General features: G+C 37.7%; 2 protein-coding genes across 2 annotated transcripts; both read right to left on the reverse strand.

Annotated features, from left to right (window-relative positions):
* Positions 1-377: 377 nt before the first annotated feature.
* Positions 378-1,167, reverse strand: LOC109149150 (RING-H2 finger protein ATL43-like). Its single transcript, XM_019296808.1, has 2 exons — positions 509-1,167; positions 378-440 (listed from the first exon to the last, which is right to left on the reverse strand). Exon 1 carries the CDS (start codon positions 1,086-1,088, stop codon positions 558-560), a length of 531 nt encoding a protein of 176 aa, XP_019152353.1. The 5' UTR covers positions 1,089-1,167; the 3' UTR covers positions 378-440; positions 509-557.
* LOC109149151 (POU domain, class 3, transcription factor 1-like) lies at positions 425-8,466 on the reverse strand. Its single transcript, XM_019296809.1, has 2 exons — positions 7,878-8,466; positions 425-472 (listed from the first exon to the last, which is right to left on the reverse strand). Exons 1-2 carry the CDS (start codon positions 8,327-8,329, stop codon positions 454-456), a joined length of 471 nt encoding a protein of 156 aa, XP_019152354.1. The 5' UTR covers positions 8,330-8,466; the 3' UTR covers positions 425-453.
* Positions 8,467-19,760: the final 11,294 nt, after the last annotated feature.

The following is a 19,760-nucleotide window of genomic DNA, read 5'->3' on the forward strand; positions in this document are numbered from 1 at the left end:
CGATTTCCGGCCATCCAGTCGTCTTCCACTAGAGAAGATGACCGGACGACTGCCTTCTCCACTGCCACCTTCTCCAGTGGAGAAGACGAGCAGATCTGGTCGTCTTCTCCACTGGAGAAGGCGGCCGTCCGGTCATCTTCTACAGTGGAAGACGACCGGAAATCGTCGCCGGTGGCCGGATTTTGTCGTCGGTGGTCGGAATCTATCGTCGGTAATAACAGGTCATTTACCGGTTTTTGAGCTTCATTGACCCAATTTGACATATTTAAGTGTTTAATTGAACTTTTTTAAAATTTAGGGACCTAATAATTGACCTTTGAAGTAAAATTTAAGGGCCTATTTGACCATTTTCTCTAAAAGATTTTGATACTAAATGATAAATGAATATATATAAAAATGTCTTCATTTACAAAATTGTTTTTACTTTCAACATCAGTTACAACAAATGTTTGTTCAAATAAGAAAGTGTTCTTATTTTACAATAAAAATTTAAGTAGCGATTGCAGACTTTTAAAATAGATCAAAGAAAGTGTTTTGTCTCAACTAAAATTAAGGTTCTAACATTGGACAGCACATAAGTTGGGCAGTCCAGGGAGCAAGAGAAGAGCCAGGTCTTCCTCGAAGCACAGCCGTTCTTCCCTCTCGTATTTCCAAGTCTCTCCGACGTCGACCTCCGGCAGCACCACCGGACTCCGGCAAAGCGGACAGCTCCCGTGCCCTTCCCCATGAAGCAGCCATTTCTCCACGCAGCTTGCGTGGAACACGTGCCGGCACCTCTCCAGCTCCCTCCCCACCTCCCCCGCCACAAACTCCGACAAACAGATCGCACACTCCAGCGGCGGCTGCTCCGCCGCCACCGCCGCCGCCGACGGTCTCGAAAAGAAACTCTTCCGTCTGTAAACAAACTTCCTTCCCTGCTTCTTCACCATCGCCCTGTACTGATACCTCGCGTAGGCTTGCCCGCCACGGTTCAGAGCGAAGATCAATGCCAGAATGGTGATCTTCAGAGCTTGCGGCAGCCATGCCCAGAAGAAAATGGCTATCAATCTGCTAGTGTAAGAGCACAATCTCGTCACAGCTCTCACCATTTTTGTGCTCTGATCTTTTTTTCTTGTTTTTGTTTTTCACTTTTTGTTGGAGATATGAAATGGGTGGTAGAAGATAAAGCTCATTTATACAAATTATGGGGCCATGATTGAGAGTTTCTGCTTCATTTTCCACGTGAATATGCTACTAAATACTTCATGTTAAATATTTTTAATAACATTGGCATGCGGGCCATCACTCTCAAGTACTAGTACGTGACTCTATCAGTACCGGAGATCGAACCCATGACGAAGAGAGTCACTTTGTGTCGGCTATTATTATTTATTTTAGTTTTATGTATTTACAATATTACTTTTATGTACTTAAATTTTTTTATGTTCTTGGGTTCATTATGCGATGTTGACTCTGATTTATGATATAATTGCAATTATGAGTTTAATTCTTGTGTAATTAAGCAGTTATTAAGCATGAATTGAATTATTCAGCGTACATAAGAGTAGTAATTGTGATTTTTTTTTTTTTTTTTTAAGTCAGCACATGACTCTTCTAGATTTAATGTGCAGTGTGACCATTTTTGTAATTTAATTAACATATCATTTTCGGCTTGGCACGCCATCATTCCCCAAATATTCGTATTATGGACTATTCATCTGCGATTCAAATATTTAAAAAATAAGATATCAAACTCAAATTTGTAAGTAACTTTTATAAATATAATTAAGTGTGGACATTATGAGTTGATTATGTAACTGATGTAACGGTCACATTTATGTCTATCATTATTACCTTCCGTTACAAATGTATATTATATATATGTTTTGTTGTAATATGAAAAATACAGATGAATGAATATGCGATTCCCCTTTTCTCTCTTATAATGTCCAAGGGGGAGTGTTATAAATATAATTAAATGTGGACATTATGAGTTGATTATGTAACTGATGTAACGGTCACATTTATGTCTACCATTATTACCTTCCGTTACAAATGTATATTATATATATGTTTTGTTGTAATATGAAAAATACAGATGAACGAATATGCGATTCCCCTTTTCTCTCCATTCTGTTTTTATTTTAACAATAACTACATAAAGAAGTATGTTAGTGTAACGTACTTTACACTAACATACTTCTTTATGTAGTCACTAATATATGTTTTGTTGTGAACGTATCCTGAAAGTCAAAGATAACTGGATTTCGTCTCCCATTGGCGGCATTTATCTAATTAAGTAATTTTACTTTGGTAAAGAATAGCAGAGTGGCATGTATTCAAGAGTATATAAAGCCTGCTGGTACCTTGTCACACTACAGCTGATGATCTAGAAGCTTTCACAAGACAAACGATTGTCCAATAAAAAAAAAAATCTTCCAATTTTCTTAAGAATTTTACTACATTTACTTTCAAATTCTATTCCTTCACTAACTAAATTGACATTATTTAACAAATAATTGGTCAATTAAACGATATTAAAATATGTATCATTTTTTTACACTAACGCGAAAAAAAATCAGCAATCACTATATTTTTCAATAAGAAAATGTTCTAACGAGTGGCAGCGCAGATATTGGGCAGTCCGGAGAGCAAGAGACGAGCCAAGTCTTCCTCGAAGCACGGCCGTTCTCCCCTCTCGTCTTTCCACGACTCTCCGATGTCCGCCCCCGCCGGCACCACCACCGGACTCCGGCAAAGCGGACAGCTCCCGTGCCCTTCCCCATGCAGCAGCCATTTCTCCACACAGCCTGCATGGAACACGTGCCGGCACCTCTCCAGCTCCCTCCCCACCTCCCCCTCCACAAACTCCGACAAACATATCGCACACTCCAGCGGCGCCTCCCCCGCCGCCGCCGCCGGCCTCGAAAAGAAACTCCTCCGTCTGTAAACAAACTTCCTCCCCTGCCTCCTCACCATCGCCCTGTACTGATACCTTTCGTAGGCTCGCCCGCACCGGTTCAGAACCACGAACAATGCCAGTATGGTGATCCTCAGAGCTTGCGGCACCCATGCCGATAAGAAAATGGCTATCAATCTGCTCGTGTAAGCGCATAATCTCGTCACACCTCTCACCATTTTTGTACTCTGATCTTATAAGTAGGGATGGCAATTTCAATCCGACCCGTCGATATCCACCCGAATCCACCCCGCATGGATCAGGTTTTTTTGGGTGATGGTGGGTGGTGGGTCTTAAAAAAGAAAACCCGCGGTGGGTCGGGTTGGATTCGGGTTCTATGTACAAGACCCGCCTAGAACCCCACCCGACCCACCATGTGTGTATATATATATAATAGTAAAATAAGTACTAGTATGTAGTTATTTATAATAGTTTATATAACTTCGTGTATCTTTTTACTATTTTTTATATAAAAACTATTAAGTTTATTTTTAAAAATTAACAATTTAGTTATTATATTTAAATATTTCCATTATTTATGTTTTAGTATCATTAATGGATTTTTTTTTTATTTTGTGTAAATAATTTAAATATTATTTTTTGAAGAATATAATAAGATGATAAGTGGTGGGTACCCGCATTCGGTGGGGGTGGGGGTGGGTTCTGAAAAAGTCCACCCGATGCGGGTTGGAGGTGGGGGTGAGTGGAGAAAATATAAGGTGGATCGAGTGATGGATGTAGCCCTCCCCGACCCACACCCGACCCATTGCCATCCCCACTTATAAGCTTCTTTTTTGTTGGAGATATGAAATGAGATAAAGCTCATTTATACAACACCGCCATGGCTGAGAATTATATTTCTGCTTCATTTTCCACGTGAGTGTGCTAACAAATGGAATTTTAATTATATATTTCTAGAGCGGCATGCCACATCACCCTGAGTACTAAAATTGTCAGAACGTGACTCTTAAGAGTTAAATGCGTGCGCAATTTGTAATTTAATATACTACTTTGTGCGGCATGGCACGCCACCACCACTTCCCAAATATTTGTTGTAGGTGTATCCTAATCACATTGTTTTTTATATTATATGATATGATTTTGCTAACAACTTTCGGACTCAATTTCTATTGACCTTCTAAATACGAGAATCATGTTTTATTTATAGGTGCTCAATGGAAATAAAGAATTTTATAAGATGTAAATCTAAAAGGGGAAATACCAGTATCCTTTTGAAAATAATTGTAAACAAAAAAAAAATAGTTAGGTATATGACAGAGTAATTAAGTTATATATAAAATATACTCCTAGTTAAAACTCTCATGTTGTCGATGACTTTGGCATGTTTTATAATTTTATACATAAATTAAAGTGCATACGTATCGATAGGTGAGTGCCGACCAATCTCTCCTCTTGACGAGTTGTCCTTGAAACTTATTTGTCACGTTAGTTCATACAAAGAAGTGCTAATAAGCTTTATGAATGTGGAACTTGTGTCGTTTATTTATTTATTTATTTTATGATAAGGAAATTCATAACTATATACTCCGTATTATTTTAGAATGTGCACATATTAAATCTCATTCTTATGCAATAGTTCGCATTAAAGAGGTAAATTGTATTAGGAAGACTCGTGAGCTTGCCTAAGAGGAGCTGAGGGTGTTAGTAAAATTAAACTCGTGATATTTTAATATGAGAATCATGTTATACCGACTCAGTCACATCTTTGGGTACTGTTGAGTTTGTCTCATATATGGATTAGGAATAAGTGTTTGTCTCATACTAGGAGTAGGAGTGAAACGGGTAGACCTATTGTATAGGGATTGGATGCTTATAAATATATTGGTTGTATCCCTAAAGGGTTGTGTGTCACCATTACACCATCACAAATAATAAGAGAATACTTTCACTCCCGTGGATGTAGGCACATTGCCGAACCACGTAAATCTTATCTTCTTTACCCTATTTGCCATTATTATTATTTTTCTTGTTCTTGTTAATCTCAACAAATTGGTATTAGAGCACTGTTGAGATGGTTAGTTCAAGTACAAAATTCGAGGTATCAAAGTTTGATGGTATAGGGAATTTTGGGTATGGCAATTTAGGGTAAAGGATTTGTTGGCATATCAGGGCCTTCTGAAAACCTTGAGGGCGGAAAATCCAGCAAATCTGGAAGAGGCTGATTGGAAGGAGTTGAAGAAGTAGGAAGCTACGGACGTGGTACATGCTGATGAATCTTATTATAGTGAAGGTGATGTTCTAGCGCTAACTAGTAACAAGTTCGAACATTGTTTGGACTTGTTAGGCGTTTCTAGATGCTAGATGAGAAGGTGGTGAGGAGCGCTGTGGTGTTGGGCAGCGTGGATACCAGGAGGGGTCGTGGACCTGGTATCAATATGGGTCAATATTGGCTCGGTATGGGCTGGGCTTGTCATGAGTCACAGCTAGTATGGGCTGGTATGGGCTGGGCTTTTGGCATGAGTCACGGCTGGTATGGGTCGAGCTTGTCACGAGTCACGGCTGGTATCGGTATGGGCTTATATGGGCTCGGTATGTGCCGGTATGGCACTGGTTATGGCCGATATGGGTTTGGTATGGGAGGACTTCTCGGGACGACGAAGAAGTTCGTGAACATGCACTGGGAAACGTTTGGTGCTGCGTTGTGCGTGTTGCTGGCCAGTGGTAATTGCTGGTTAGTGGAGCATTGGGCAAGGCACACGAGTTTAGTGTGACTTTGCAGGGGCGCTGTTTTGTTGGGGCAGCGTGGATACCTGGAGGGGATATGGACCTGGTATGGGCCGGATGCAGGAAGTCAGCTAAACGGGGCAGTTAGCATGAGTCGCGGCGGTATAACAGGTCGACGGCTGAGGGGCGAATGGCTTGGAACAAAGCGGTTCGTGTACATGCACTGGGTAACGTTTGATGCTGCGTATGCATGTGGCTGGCTAGTTGGGATGAGCATGGTTGTTCCTACCCATGTGTATATGTGAGATAAGTTTTTTTTCTCCTAAGGGGCATAATTGTGAAGGTGGAGATGGTGAGATAAGTCTTTTCTCCTAAGGGACATATTTGCTAAGGTGGAGATTTGTTGAGTTATCTTTTTCTCCTAAAGGACATATTTGCGAAGGTGGAGAAGTCTTTTCTCCTAAAGGACATATATGTGAAGGTGGAGATGGTGAGATAAGTCTTTTCTCCTAAAGAGCATATTTGTCAAGGTGGAGAATTGTTGAGTTATCTTTTCTCCTAAAGAACATATTCGCCAAGGTGGAGATTGTTGAGTTTGTCTCATATATGGATTAGGAATAAGTGTTTGTCTCATACTAGGAGTAGGAGTGAAACGGGTAGACCTATTGTATAGGGATTGGATGCCTATAAATATATTGGTTGTATCCCTAAAGGGTTGTGTGTCACCATTACACCATCACAAATAATAAGAGAATACTTTCACTCCCGTGGATGTAGGCACATTGCCGAACCACGTAAATCTTATCTTCTTTACCTATTTGCCATTATTATTATTTTTCTTGTTCTTGTTAATCTCAACAGGTACTAAGAAATTAAATATATGTAACAACCATTTATTTACTTATTGAGAAGTTCTAGCGCTATGCTTTACTACATTTTGTGTGTGTGTGTGTGAGATTATGTTTATCTATCAATTCATGGTAGAGTTTATACCTTGTAGTTGGATGGAGAAAAATAAAGCGGAGTTCAAATTAATTAGTATTGATGGGAAATATTCTCCAAATATACGTATTACATACTTGCTCCGTACCTGGTCTAATCATTATGTTCCGATCTAGATTGACCTTATGCTAGACCGACCCGATCACAATGCGAAGACTGAGCAAGTGACCTATGTATACCTTCCACCTCACCTTGTGATTGGAACCGACCCTGTGAGTTCGGGATGATCAACCCGACTGGGCCACATGGTCTTATTTATCTATTTCTACTCGACCAAGGGAGGAACAAGGACGTTAGGAACCTTCACACACATGGGGTGAAATCTATAAAGCCCTTGACCGGCCCTGTGCATGAGTGACATGTGTCGTGCATGCAAACCTCCCGGCATGCATGTGCTCCCTCCACACTCCTTTAAACAGTGCATTTAATACTTTGAGGGGGGAGGGGGAGGACTCTTGGCATTTTTACCTAACCATAATGAGCACTGGACTCTCTGACTCACTGTCATCTTTCCCGAGCTTCATGACTTAAAACTACAAGCAAACTTATACAATCCTACAAGTTAAATTTGGATACGCATATATACTTAGTCATATACCCGGGGTATTTCCCCAGATATTTCAGAGATTTCTCCCAGATTTTGGATGAACTTTCCCTTTTCACCATTAGAAAAGTAGTCTGATAGCTTAGGAAATTTTTTTAAGATTAAATTTTTATCTCTTTTCTTTCCTTTTTTCGAAGCATGGGCACATTGAAAATGGGAGGGGGGAGGGAGGGCTTTGAATCTTCTATGCAATAATATTGTCAATTTATTTCACTTCTTTTCAATTGTTTTACGGTTTTGTTGGTTCGTTGTTTCGATCCAGAGTCCATAATACTATGTGGACCCTGGTCCGATCCATGATATAAATTGCCGCCACAAATTCAAATCTTTTAATGTTATCAACAACTTATATTAGGAGAATTGAAATTTATCAATAAATTACACATTCTTGAATAATGAAAAATGTATAAAAAGGACTTTCATTTTTCTTTAAAAAAAAAATCAAATCTATATGACAATTAAATCAAACTAGTATAGGAACAACTCAACAAGGTTGAGCTTGCAAAAAATTAATGCATATAATCACAACCAGAATTGAATGGTCCTAAATGTTGGTGAATGAGTTTATATTTTTGAGTGACAAGATAAACTCATAATCCGCCGAATATTGTGTTTCAACATTTGTTGTAACAAACGGTGAAGTGTTGGAACAAGTGGCAGCGCAGATCTTGGGCAGTCCGGAGAGCAAGAGACGAGCCAAGTCTTCCTCGAAGCACAGCCATTCTCCCCTCTCGTCTTTCCACGACCCTCCGACGTCCGCCGCCGGCACCATCACCGGACTCCGGCAAAGCGGACAGCTCCCGTGCCCTTCCCCATGCAGCAGCCATTTCTCCACACAGCCTGCATGGAACACGTGCCGGCACCTCTCCAGCTCCCTCCCCACCTCCCCCTCCACAAACTCCGACAAACATATCGCACACTCCAGCGGCGCCTCCCCCTCCGCCGCCGACCTCGAAAAGAAACTCTTCCGCCTGTAAACAAACTTCCTCCCCTGCCTCCTCACCATCGCCCTGTACTGATACCTCACGTAGGCTCGCCCGCACCGATTCAGAACCACGAACAGGGCCAGTATGGTGATCCTCAGAGCTTGCGGCAGCCATGCCCAGAAGAAAATGGCTACCAATCTGCTCGTGTAAGCGCACAATCTCGTCACGGCTCTCACCATTTTTGTACTCTGATCTTCTTTTTTGTTGGAGATATGAAATGGGTGGTAGAAGATAAAGCTCATTTATACAACACCGCCATGGCTGAGAATTTCTACTTCATTTTCCACGTGAGTATGCTAGCAAATAGAATTTTAATTAATTATTTCCATTTGCTAGCATGCCATAATCACACTGAAGTACTAAAATTGTGAGAACGTGACACTTCAGAATATATTAAATGCGTGCGCAATTTGTAATTTAATATACACTTTGTGCGGCATGGCACGCCACCAGGCCCACCACTTCCCAAATATTTGTTGTGTGTGGACGGAGCATATCTGATTCAAATAATATAAAAAGTTGTGCTTCTAAAATAAGATATTAAGTCCACACTTTGTTAATGATTTGAGACAATATAAAAACGTAATGCGTGTTTATGCAAATTCATGTTTAAAGTCACCAACAATTATATTATGAGTTAATACCCAAAATCGTCCTCGACTATAGTAGTTTTTCTCAATTTCGTCCTAAACGACTTTGGTGACCTAATATCGTCCCAGACTTTTGTGTTTCGCTCAATTTAGTCCCAGACTGTTGTGTTTTTGCTCAATTTAGTCCCTCATTTGTTATTCTGTCTATTTGGTGTTAAATAAATAGACAATTCAGTAATTTTAATATTGGCATCTCTTTACTCATAGACATGTGAACTGCGAAATCCTTTTTTTTTTTTTACGAATTATTCCCAGAATTACTCCTAAAACTGCGAATATAAAATTTGATTTGCAGGTCCGGGAGTAATTCTAGGTGTAATTCGTACAAGAAAGAGGAATTTCACACTTCACAAGTTGAAAGTAAAGAGAGATCAATATTGACATTACTGAATTGTCCCTTTATTTAACACCAATTTGACGGAATAACAAATGGAGGACTAAATTGAGCGAAACACAAAAGTCTGGGACGATATTAGGTCATCAAAGTCGTTTAGAACGAAATTGAGAAAAACCACTATAGTCGAGGACGATTTTGGGTATTAACTCATTATATTATATTAGAGTCCGTGTATGGTAGGTGTATCTTAATCACGTTGTTTTTATATTATATTATGAATTTGCTAACAACCGTTTATATATGGTATATCCACTTGGACTCAAATTGTATTGACCTTTTAAGTACCGAAATCGTGTTTTATCTATAAGTCTTCTATGAAAATAAAGAATTTTATTAGACATAAATCTAAAAGAGAAAATAGCATTATTTTTTTTGAAAATAATTGTATATGACACGTACAGAGTAAGTAAGTTATGTATGAAATAGTAGTTAGAAGTCTCATGTTGTTAATGACTTTGACATGTTTACAATTTTATACATAAATTAAAGTTCATACGTACCGATAGGTGAGTACCTATCAATTTCTCCCATGACGGGTTGTCATTGACACCTATTATCACGTTCGTTCACATAAAGAAGTGATATTAAGCTTTATGAATGTGGAATTTGTGTCTTATATTTATTTATTTATTTTATGATGATGAGGAAATTCATAACTATTATTTGAGAGTGTGTACATGTTAAATCTCGTTCTTATGTAATACTCTGCAAGACAGAGATAAATTGTATTAGGAAGACTAATGAGCTTGTCTGAGAGGAGCTGAGAGTGTTAGTAAGAATTAAATTCGTGATATTCTAATATGAGAATCATGTTCTACCGACTCAGACACCTCTTTTAGGGCTTGTATAATTTTATATATTTATTTATTTATTTTTTGCGTACTAAGAAATATATGTAACAACCATTTATTTACTTATTGAGAAGTTCTAGCCTTAAGCCGGCCAGCTCAAACCCGGTTGGGTTCGGGAGAGGGAAATCGCCTAGACAACAAACGATAGTCCATGTCTTAGCACTTTTGATCGGATTTAGATCGGTCTGAGATCGACTAGGAGTACAAGTAGAGGATCATATGTCTCAGAGATTATCCCCATATATTGGACGAGATTTTCCTTTTCACATACTAGCTTAGGAAACTCTCTTAAGATCAAATTTGTTAACTCTTTTCTTTTCTTTTTTGAAGCATGTAGTATACACTTTGGGGAACATTGAAGGGGGGGGGGGGGGGGGGTGCTTTGGAATCTTCTAGGAAATAATATTGTAAATTTATCTAACTTCCCTTAAATTGTTTTACGGTTTTGGTTGTTCGTCGTCCAAATACCTCGTCGTTTTGATCTATAGTCTATAATACTATGTCGACTCTGGTCCATGATATAAATTGCCTCAATAAACTCAATTTTTTAATGTTATAAAAAACTTGCATTAGGAGAATTGAAATTTATCAATAAAGTACACATTCTAGAATAATGAGAAATGTATAAAAATGACTTTCATTTTTCTTAACAAAATCAAATCTATATGACAATTAAATCAAACTAGCAACAACTCAACAAGATTGAGCTTGTAAAAAAAAAAAAAAACTAATGCATATAATCACAACCATAATTGAATGGTCCTAAATGTTGGTGAATGAGTCTATATTTTTGAGTGAAACTCATAATCAGCCACTATATCTCGTAAGAATATTGTGTTTCAACATTTGTTGTAACAAACGGTGAAGTGTTGTAACAAGTGGCAGCGCAGATCTTGGGCAGTCCGGAGAGCAAGAGACGAGCCAAGTCTTCCTCGAAGCACAGCCATTCTCCCCTCTCGTCTTTCCACGACTCTCCGACGTCCGCCCCCGCCGGCACCACCACCGGACTCCGGCAAAGCGGACAGCTCCCGTGCCCTTCCCCATGCAGCAGCCATTTCTCCACACAGCCTGCATGGAACACGTGCCGGCACTTCTCCAGCTCCCTCCCCACCTCCCCCTCCACAAACTCCGACAAACATATCGCACACTCCAGCGGCGCCTCCCCCTCCGCCGCCGCCGCAGCCGGCGGCCTCAAAAAGAAACTCTTCCGCCTGTAAACAAACTTCCTCCCCTGCCTCCTCACCATCGCCCTGTACTGATAGCTCGCATAGGCTCGCCCGCACCGATTCAGAACCACGAACAATGCCAGTATGGTGATCCTCAGAGCTTGCGGCAGCCATGCCGAGAAGAAAATGGCTACCAATCTGCTCGTGTAAGCGCACAATCTCGTCACACTTCTCACCATTTTTGTACTCTGATCTTAGCTTCTTTTTTTGTTGGAGATATGAAATGGGTGGGAGAAGATAAAGTTCATTTATATAACACCGCCATTAATGGCTGAGAATTTCTGCTTCATTTTCCACGTGAGTATGCCAGCAAATGGAATTTTAATTAAATATTTCTATAGCGGCATGCCATAATCACCCTGAAGTACTAAAATTCTCAGAATTAAATGCGTGCGCAATTTGTAATTTAATATACTACTTCGTGCGGCATGGCACGCCACCACTTCCCAAATATGTGTTGTATGGACGGACGGGCCTTATCTGATTCAAATAATATAAAAAGTTGTGCTTCTAAAATAAGATATTAAGTCCAAACTTTGTAATGCGTGTTTAGAGCCGTGTATGGTAGGTGTATCCGATCATAATCATGTTGTTTTTATATTATATTATGATATTATGATTTTGCTAACAACTGCATGTTTATATAATGGCGCATACAGTCGGACATAATTTGTATAGACCTTTTAAATACAAGAATCATATTTTATCTATAGATGCTCAATAAAAATAAAAATTTTTATTAGAAGTCAATCTAAAAGGAGAAATAACATTATCTTTTTGAAAATAATTGTAAATAAAATAGCTAGGTATATGACAGAATAACTAAGTTATATATAAAATATACCAATTTGTCACATTTTACCTATCTTACTTTCCTTTTTCGTTTGTCCTAAAATGTTGTTTTCTTTCTAAAATGGAACATCACCATCATTCTACTTTTCCCAATTTACCCTTATGAGTTTTGCTTTCCGATCGGGAACCCTATACCAATTTTTGATTTTGCATCCGCCTCACACGCATGAGGAATCGCTCCGCCGAGTGATGGATTTTTCTAATGTTGGTGAAGCCTATTTGACTAAAAGATGACAAGAGGTAGGGACTAATCATCGGATTCGACGATCGGATCAGAGGATAACTAACTGATCGGTAAAGGGACGAGACAAAACAATTGCTTATACGTCATTAAACCGACCAACGGTAGAGGTATATATTGAATTATGCACAATTGTGCAACCTAATCCGTCAACAGGAGCCTCTAACGACTGGCTGGCGAACGTGATGGCTGAAGCAACAGTTAAATTAATATTGGGAGAGGAGAAAAGTCAAAATTCCAATCGGTGGGAAAACGAGATGGCATATTTACTACGCCTCATTTAATGACCGCACCCGCGAGCAACCAGTCGGAGATATAGACAGTCGGGCCGAAAGAAGGGTCGTCACAACGGAGACGGCCCGACAGGCAGCGGACATGCTTCCTAGCTACACTGAAAGGTTGACAAGGACGTTTGGAAGTTCAACCAGTAGTCAGCATTTAGACCTCTGTGCCCCTGTAAAGATACGCAAGCAACCTGTCGAGAACCAATGAGGCTCCCAACCCCTACTCAGAAAGTTTATTTTCCTGAGCCGTCACTTCGCTGATCCTCGGGAATGTGAGGGACTAGTAATGGATACCCCCAAGTGGTGTACCTAGTCAGGGGCGTGCCCAATCACTCACGGCATGCAATCTATCCAAGAGATGACCGGGATCACAAATTCGGGCACGGATACTTGCGAAGGCGGCCGGCCTTAAGTCATTTCTGGCCGACCAACACATGGTATAGACTAGGCAGTCAGGACTCTCGATGGGGTACTGTTACTAAACCCGGTCACCCACCTTCTACAAGCAGTCAGGGTCATGGTAGACTACCGAGTGTCGAATTCAGAGGTGGTAGAGGGAGATATCTCAGAGATTTTCCCTAGATATTGAGCGAGATTTCCTTTTTCACCATTAGGAAAGTAATCTGATAGCTTAGGACACTTTCTTAAGATCAAATTTGTTAACTCTTTTCTTTCCTTTTTTGAAGCATGTAGACCTTGTATAAATACCCTTTGGGGCACATTGAAAAGGGAAGGGGGGGGGGGGGGGGGGGGGGGGTCTTTGGAATCTTCTAGACAATAATATTGTCAATTTATCTCACTTCCCTTCAACTGTTTTACGGTTTTGGTTAGTTGTTCGTCGTTTGACTGTCTCGTCGTTTCGATCCAAGGTCTATAATACTATTTGGACCCGGGTCCATGCAAATAAATTGCCACAATAACCTCAATCTTTTAATGTTATAAAAAACTTGCATTTGGAGAATTGAAGTTTATCAATAAAGTACACATTCTTGAATAATGACAAATGTATAAAAATGACTTTCATTTTTCTTTACAAAATCAAATCTATATGACAATTAAATCAAACTAAGTAGCAACAACTCAAGAAGATTGAGCTTGCAAAAACTTAATGCATATAATCACAACCAGAATTGTATGGTCCTAAATGTTGGTGAATGCCTATATCTTGTAAGAATGTGTTTCAACATTTGTTGCACCAAACGGTGAAGTGTTTTAACAAGTGGCGGCGCAGATCTTGGGCAGTCCGGAGAGCAAGAGACGAGCCAAGTCTTCCTCGAAGCACAGCCATTCTCCCCTCTCGTCTTTCCACGACTCTCCGACATCCGCCGCCCCCGGCACCACCACCGGACTCCGGCAAAGCGGACAGCTCCCGTGCCCTTCCCCATGCAGCAGCCATTTCTCCACACAGCCTGCATGGAACACGTGCCGGCACTTCTCCAGCTCCCTCCCCACCTCCCCCTCCACAAACTCCGACAAACATATCGCACACTCCAGCGGCGCCTCCCCCGCCGCCGCCGTTGCCGGCCTCGAAAAGAAACTCCTCCGTCTGTAAACAAACTTCCTCCCCTGCCTCCTCACCATCGCCCTGTACTGATACCTTTCGTAGGCTCGCCCGCACCGATTCAGAACCACGAACAATGCCAGTATGGCGATCCTCAGAGCTCGCGGCAGCCATGCCGAGAAGAAAATGGCTACCAATCTGCTCGTGTAAGCGCACAATCTCGTCACACCTCTCACCATTTTTTTACTCTGATCTTAGCTTCTTTTTTGTTGGAAATATGAAATGGGTGGGAGAAGATTAGAAGATAAAGTTCATTTATACAACACTGCCATGGCTGAGAACTTCTACTTCATTTTCCACGTGAGTATGCTAGCAAATGGAATTTTAATTAAATATTTCCATTTGCTAGCATGCCATAATCACACTGAAGTACTAAAATTGTCAGAACGTGACACTTCAGAATTAAATGCGTGCGGAATTTGTAATTTAATATACTACTTATGGACGGACCATAGCTGATTCAAATAATATAAAAAGTTGTGCTTCTAAAATAAGATATTAAGTCCTAACTTTTGTAAATGATATGAGGCAATATAATAACGGAATGCGCGTTTATGCAAAATCATGTTAAATATATTAGAGCCGTGTATGGTCGGTGTAACTAATCATGTTGTTTTTATATATTATGGTTTTGCTAACAACCGTTTATATGTGGTACATCAATTTGTATTGACTTTTTAATTACGAGAATTATATTATAATATCTATAGGCTCTCAATGAAAATAAAGAATTTTATTAGACGTAAATCTAAAATGGGAAATAGCATTATCCTTTTGAAAATAATTGTAAAAAAAAAAAAAAAGCTAGGTACGTGACAAAGTAACTGTGAGGAAAGGAACTGTGTTATTATTGATGTAAACTATCACATATATATAGTACATACAAGAGAGTGAATAGCAGCGAGTTGTAACCATGACACTAACATAGCTAGTGTAAAGGAACATAAATATAACAAATAATAACTGAATTAAATACTAGTCAAAGACCAGGACTATATGGTCTAATGGTATTCGGGTTGGACTTTCATTTGGAAGGTTGTGAGTTCGAGCCTCAGTGGTGGAGGCGTTATTGGCTCTTTGTGTTTCAGTAGGTTGAGAAAGTATATGAATAGATACTACAATGTAATAGAGCAAGTAGCATTCAAAAAAAAAAAAATACTAGTCAAAGGTTTAACGGTAACTAAGTTATATATAAAGTATAACTCATCCGTCCCATTTTACATGTCTTACTTTTCTTATTAGTTTGTCCTAAAATATTGTCATCTGTCCAAAATTGAACATCACCATCATTCTACTTTTCTCAATTTACCCTTATGAGTTTTGCTTCTTTTAAAAAACAAATAAATAAAAATTTATTGCTTTTATTTCCAAAAGTGAGAAAAGTGATGGGCATAATTGAAAAATACTCAACATTTACTTTAATTCCTTAGGAAGCATGCAAAAAGCAAACGTGACAACTAATTCGAGACGGAGGGAGTAGTTAGAACTCCCATGTTGTCGATAACTTTGGCACGTTTTACATTTTATACATAAATTAAAGTGCATATTTACCATCTTACCGATAGGTGAGTACCGACCAATCTCTTCCCATGATGGGTTCATGTCCTTGACACTTATTTATCACGTTAGTTCACATATTTATTTATTTTATGACGAGATAAATTCATGATTATTATTAGAGAGTGTGTATGAGTTAAATTTCACTCTTGTATTGTAATTTGTATGAAAGAGGTCATTTGCATTAAGAAGACTGAAGAGCTTGTTTGAGAGGTGTTAGCCATAATCGAACTAACAATCTTCTGGTACGCTGAGTACTAAGAAATATATGTAACAATCATTTATTTATTTATTTATTGAGAAGTTCTAGCCCTAAGCTTTACTACACAATTTTTTTGATGGTGATGTTTATACTTTAATTAGTTGAGTTCAAAATCTTGACTAACTTAATTGGTTGGGGTTGTCCCGTAATTGCTTTGGGAGTACAAAATAAAACATGAGAATTAGACAAAAAAATGTAGCTATAAGACAATATTCGATCTATTTTTATATAATATAATAAAAAGTCCAACGGTTCTTTTAGTAACAAATAGTAACCACTTGTACAAAAGCATAATATGCGAGGGCGCGTGTAAACACACATTTATATGTCTCCTTACTATAATTTCACACTATAATCAATCAATTTATGAATAAAAAATAATAATAATTAAAAAATTATATTAACACATGCAAAAATTATATTCTGTACAAGAATTAACGTGCATTTTTTTCCATATATACGTCCGGCTGATCTGCATGGAAAATTAAACCTGATCACTTGCACCTTTTGATGTCTGTTATAGTGTTGAGGTGTGCTTGTTTTTGGACCCACCTGGTCAACACGTAAGGATGAGTTACAGCTCAATTTTGTTGTTTATGACTTTCTGTCTTGCGACCATATAGTATGTGAAATTATATCATACATTTATAATTATAAGATAGATTATTAATAAATCATTATTCTTAAGTGGAAAATAAATTGTAATTACATGAAAAAATAATAAAGAATAATTACGAAAAATTTCAAATTTCATTGTCCAGCGTTATGTCTTGTTGTGAAACATACATACATACATACATATATATATATATATATATATATATATATATATATATATATATATATATATATATCAAATTTCATTTTTTGTTTTTAATTATTGTGTTAATTTCATATTTAATTTAATCTTAATCTTTTAACATTGTTACATTTATTCATTTTTTAATTAGTTCTATATTTGCATATGGTGAACTCAATGGTAATTATAAGGACAAATTTATAATTTCTATCCATCTCAAGCCATTTAACTTCCATTTAAATGCAGGAGTTATGGAGTTTTATGATATAAGATAAAGAATTTGAGAGGTAACTTATAATTTGACGATGATTTCATTGGATGTGGATATAAATATAAAAAGAAATGAAAAAACGTAGGAATAAATGTGACATTTTGAAAGGTTAGGACTAAATGTGGAATTAATATGGTAGTCGGGGATCACAAATTGAATTAAATATTTTTCAAATTACGTAGAAGTTTTAATTTTTCCTTAGAAATGGTACATGGGTTTCATTGTTTTATGTTGAGACTAATTTTATTTGTGTTAAGAAGGACCTCAAAGGGTAGCAAAGCACTTTTCATGAATTTTAAGGTAGTTGCATTCTTATGGCTCGATCGAACACGAGAAAAAAGACCCATGGCATCCCTAAGGAGTTATAATTCAAATTGAATTCATATACAAATTAAATATACAAAAAAAAAAAAATAGTGGAAAATTAAGACTGCAATTCGTTAATCTCTGACTTAATTTCTATATTTTATATTGCATCACAGTGAAAGCAGCAACGATAAGAAGCTAGCTACAGAACAACTGCTGCAGATGATATTCCTATCCATTCAGAACGTAACAACGTTTATGCTAACGTTAAAAGAACGTTCCGGATTACTTTAATTTGTCAAATAATTATTTCCGTGAGGGAAACTATTTCAACTTATTATAATAATATAATTATTGTGATCATCATCACAGGCGTCTTCGAATTGGAAAAGACATGCGGGCACTTGCCTCGAAAAAAAATATTTAAGTTGGTAAAATGTGATTCTTATATTAGAAAATAATGAATTTAGTTGTTAATTATAATCTTATTACTAATATATCATTGGTCGAGTCAATTACATAAGGTCTTTATAGTATGTGTTATTTTTTTTTTTTGTGTAGTTTATGAGCTATTACAGAAGAACAAGATTTACTTAATATATACCATTGAATAGTAACGGCTGAGTTTCCCTAATCACTTTGGATGAAGCTGCATGCTGAGTGCACACTTTATGCTTGATATGAAAATTCATTTTTTTCGTTTTTGACTAAATTAAAGTTACATACCTCCCATCTATACTAGGACCATATATAACACTACAACTTCTATTGCTTCACGTGTATCCAAGAATATGTGCTACTTGCAACAGAATAATATAAAGGATGAAAACGAGACATGCATTAATAATTACCACAAAATTCATGATAATGGAAGACATGCAAAAACATTTTTTTAGACATAATAATAATATTGTTAGACATAAATATAATCTAACATAAAATTTATATCATCTAAACGTGAATAGATAGTCTAACCTCATAGCATCCGAAGCAATAGTATATCGAGTACTTCCAATTCGACTATAGTTGATATTTTCAGTTTTGTGTTGCTTGTGAAAAGGTAGAAGTGTAGGACCGGAGTTTTGCTTATCATATTGCTAGAAATTCCTTGATTTTCATCCACCCAAAACTAGGGTTTTGTGGACGGAAATCACATATCCGTTCACTTTTTTTTTTTTTTTTTTTCTGATAATGAATTAAAATATTTATAAAATTTTTGTGATTGCTAGTTAAAGGAACTCTTGACATTACACTTAATGGGGACCAAAGTGGTCTTAGAAACCTTAATGGCAAATATACTATTCCATAAATGATTGAGTTTACACTGCTTTGACTTCAACTTTCAATTCTGTACTTTAATCCATGTATAGTAGCACGCACCAACCTAATTATAACAATAATAATTGAGTTTAACACTGAGTTTATATATATATATATATATATATATATATATATATATATATATCAGACATTCATTCTTGGAGCTTGTTGGGTAGCTGTCAGCTGTCAAGTCACATATATATCACCAGTGAAGAAAGATGATGCTGTAGCAGCTAGCATTACGTATTTAATTTGAATTGGCAATGACAAATTGGCATTTTCTTTCATTCCTTAGTTGTTTTGTTCCTTTTTTTTTTTTTTTTTTAGTTTCCCAATTTCGTCCAAGTATATTCTGAACTTTATGAATTTGCTCTCACATCCATGTAAATTGAGTTAATCTTAATTTGATACTCAACACCTTACCTTAACGTGGAGAGCAAGTTTTAAGTGAGACGTCGTCATTGGCAGCTCAGTTAGTTAGTTCTTGGATGGCAAACTATAGGCAAGGACACATGATTGGGCCTTGACAGTCATAATGTGAGAGTTTAACCTAATAATTAATGTGATGTGCTTCTTATAGACACCTAGCACTAGTACGTCTTTCTATCTAAAATAGGCCACTGAGTAATTTATTTTTTTACTATCCTGTCAGACTGAGATGTGAGATCTTGACGGCAAGAAAATTTACCTTTGTGAGCAAGTGTTAAGTGAGATTTCTCTTCCAAATACGGGTGCTGTTTGCTTTTTCACTTTATATGCTAATCTGATGCATTAACTTTTGGGTGTTAAAGCTGGCTCCTTTGGGGAAAAAGGAGCCAAAAGATAATATCTTTAGGTAATGCAAGAGGAAGGGCAGACAATTATATTGTGGGTAGGGTATACGGGAAAGCATGCATGATGCATGCATGGATCCACTGTAAAAGATGGGGAAACAGTGTGTGAATGACGAGCATAACTGTACTGCAACT

The sequence above is a fragment of the Ipomoea nil genome, unplaced genomic scaffold (assembly GCF_001879475.1).
Source record: "Ipomoea nil cultivar Tokyo-kokei standard unplaced genomic scaffold, Asagao_1.1 scaffold2159, whole genome shotgun sequence".
NCBI lineage: Eukaryota > Viridiplantae > Streptophyta > Magnoliopsida > Solanales > Convolvulaceae > Ipomoea > Ipomoea nil.

Coding starts and splice junctions, on each gene's coding strand:
- LOC109149150 (XM_019296808.1), bottom strand. CDS start 1,088: ATGGTGAGAGCTGTGACGAGATTGTGCTCTTACACTAGCAGATTGATA.
- LOC109149151 (XM_019296809.1), bottom strand. CDS start 8,329: ATGGCTGCCGCAAGCTCTGAGGATCACCATACTGGCCCTGTTCGTGGT.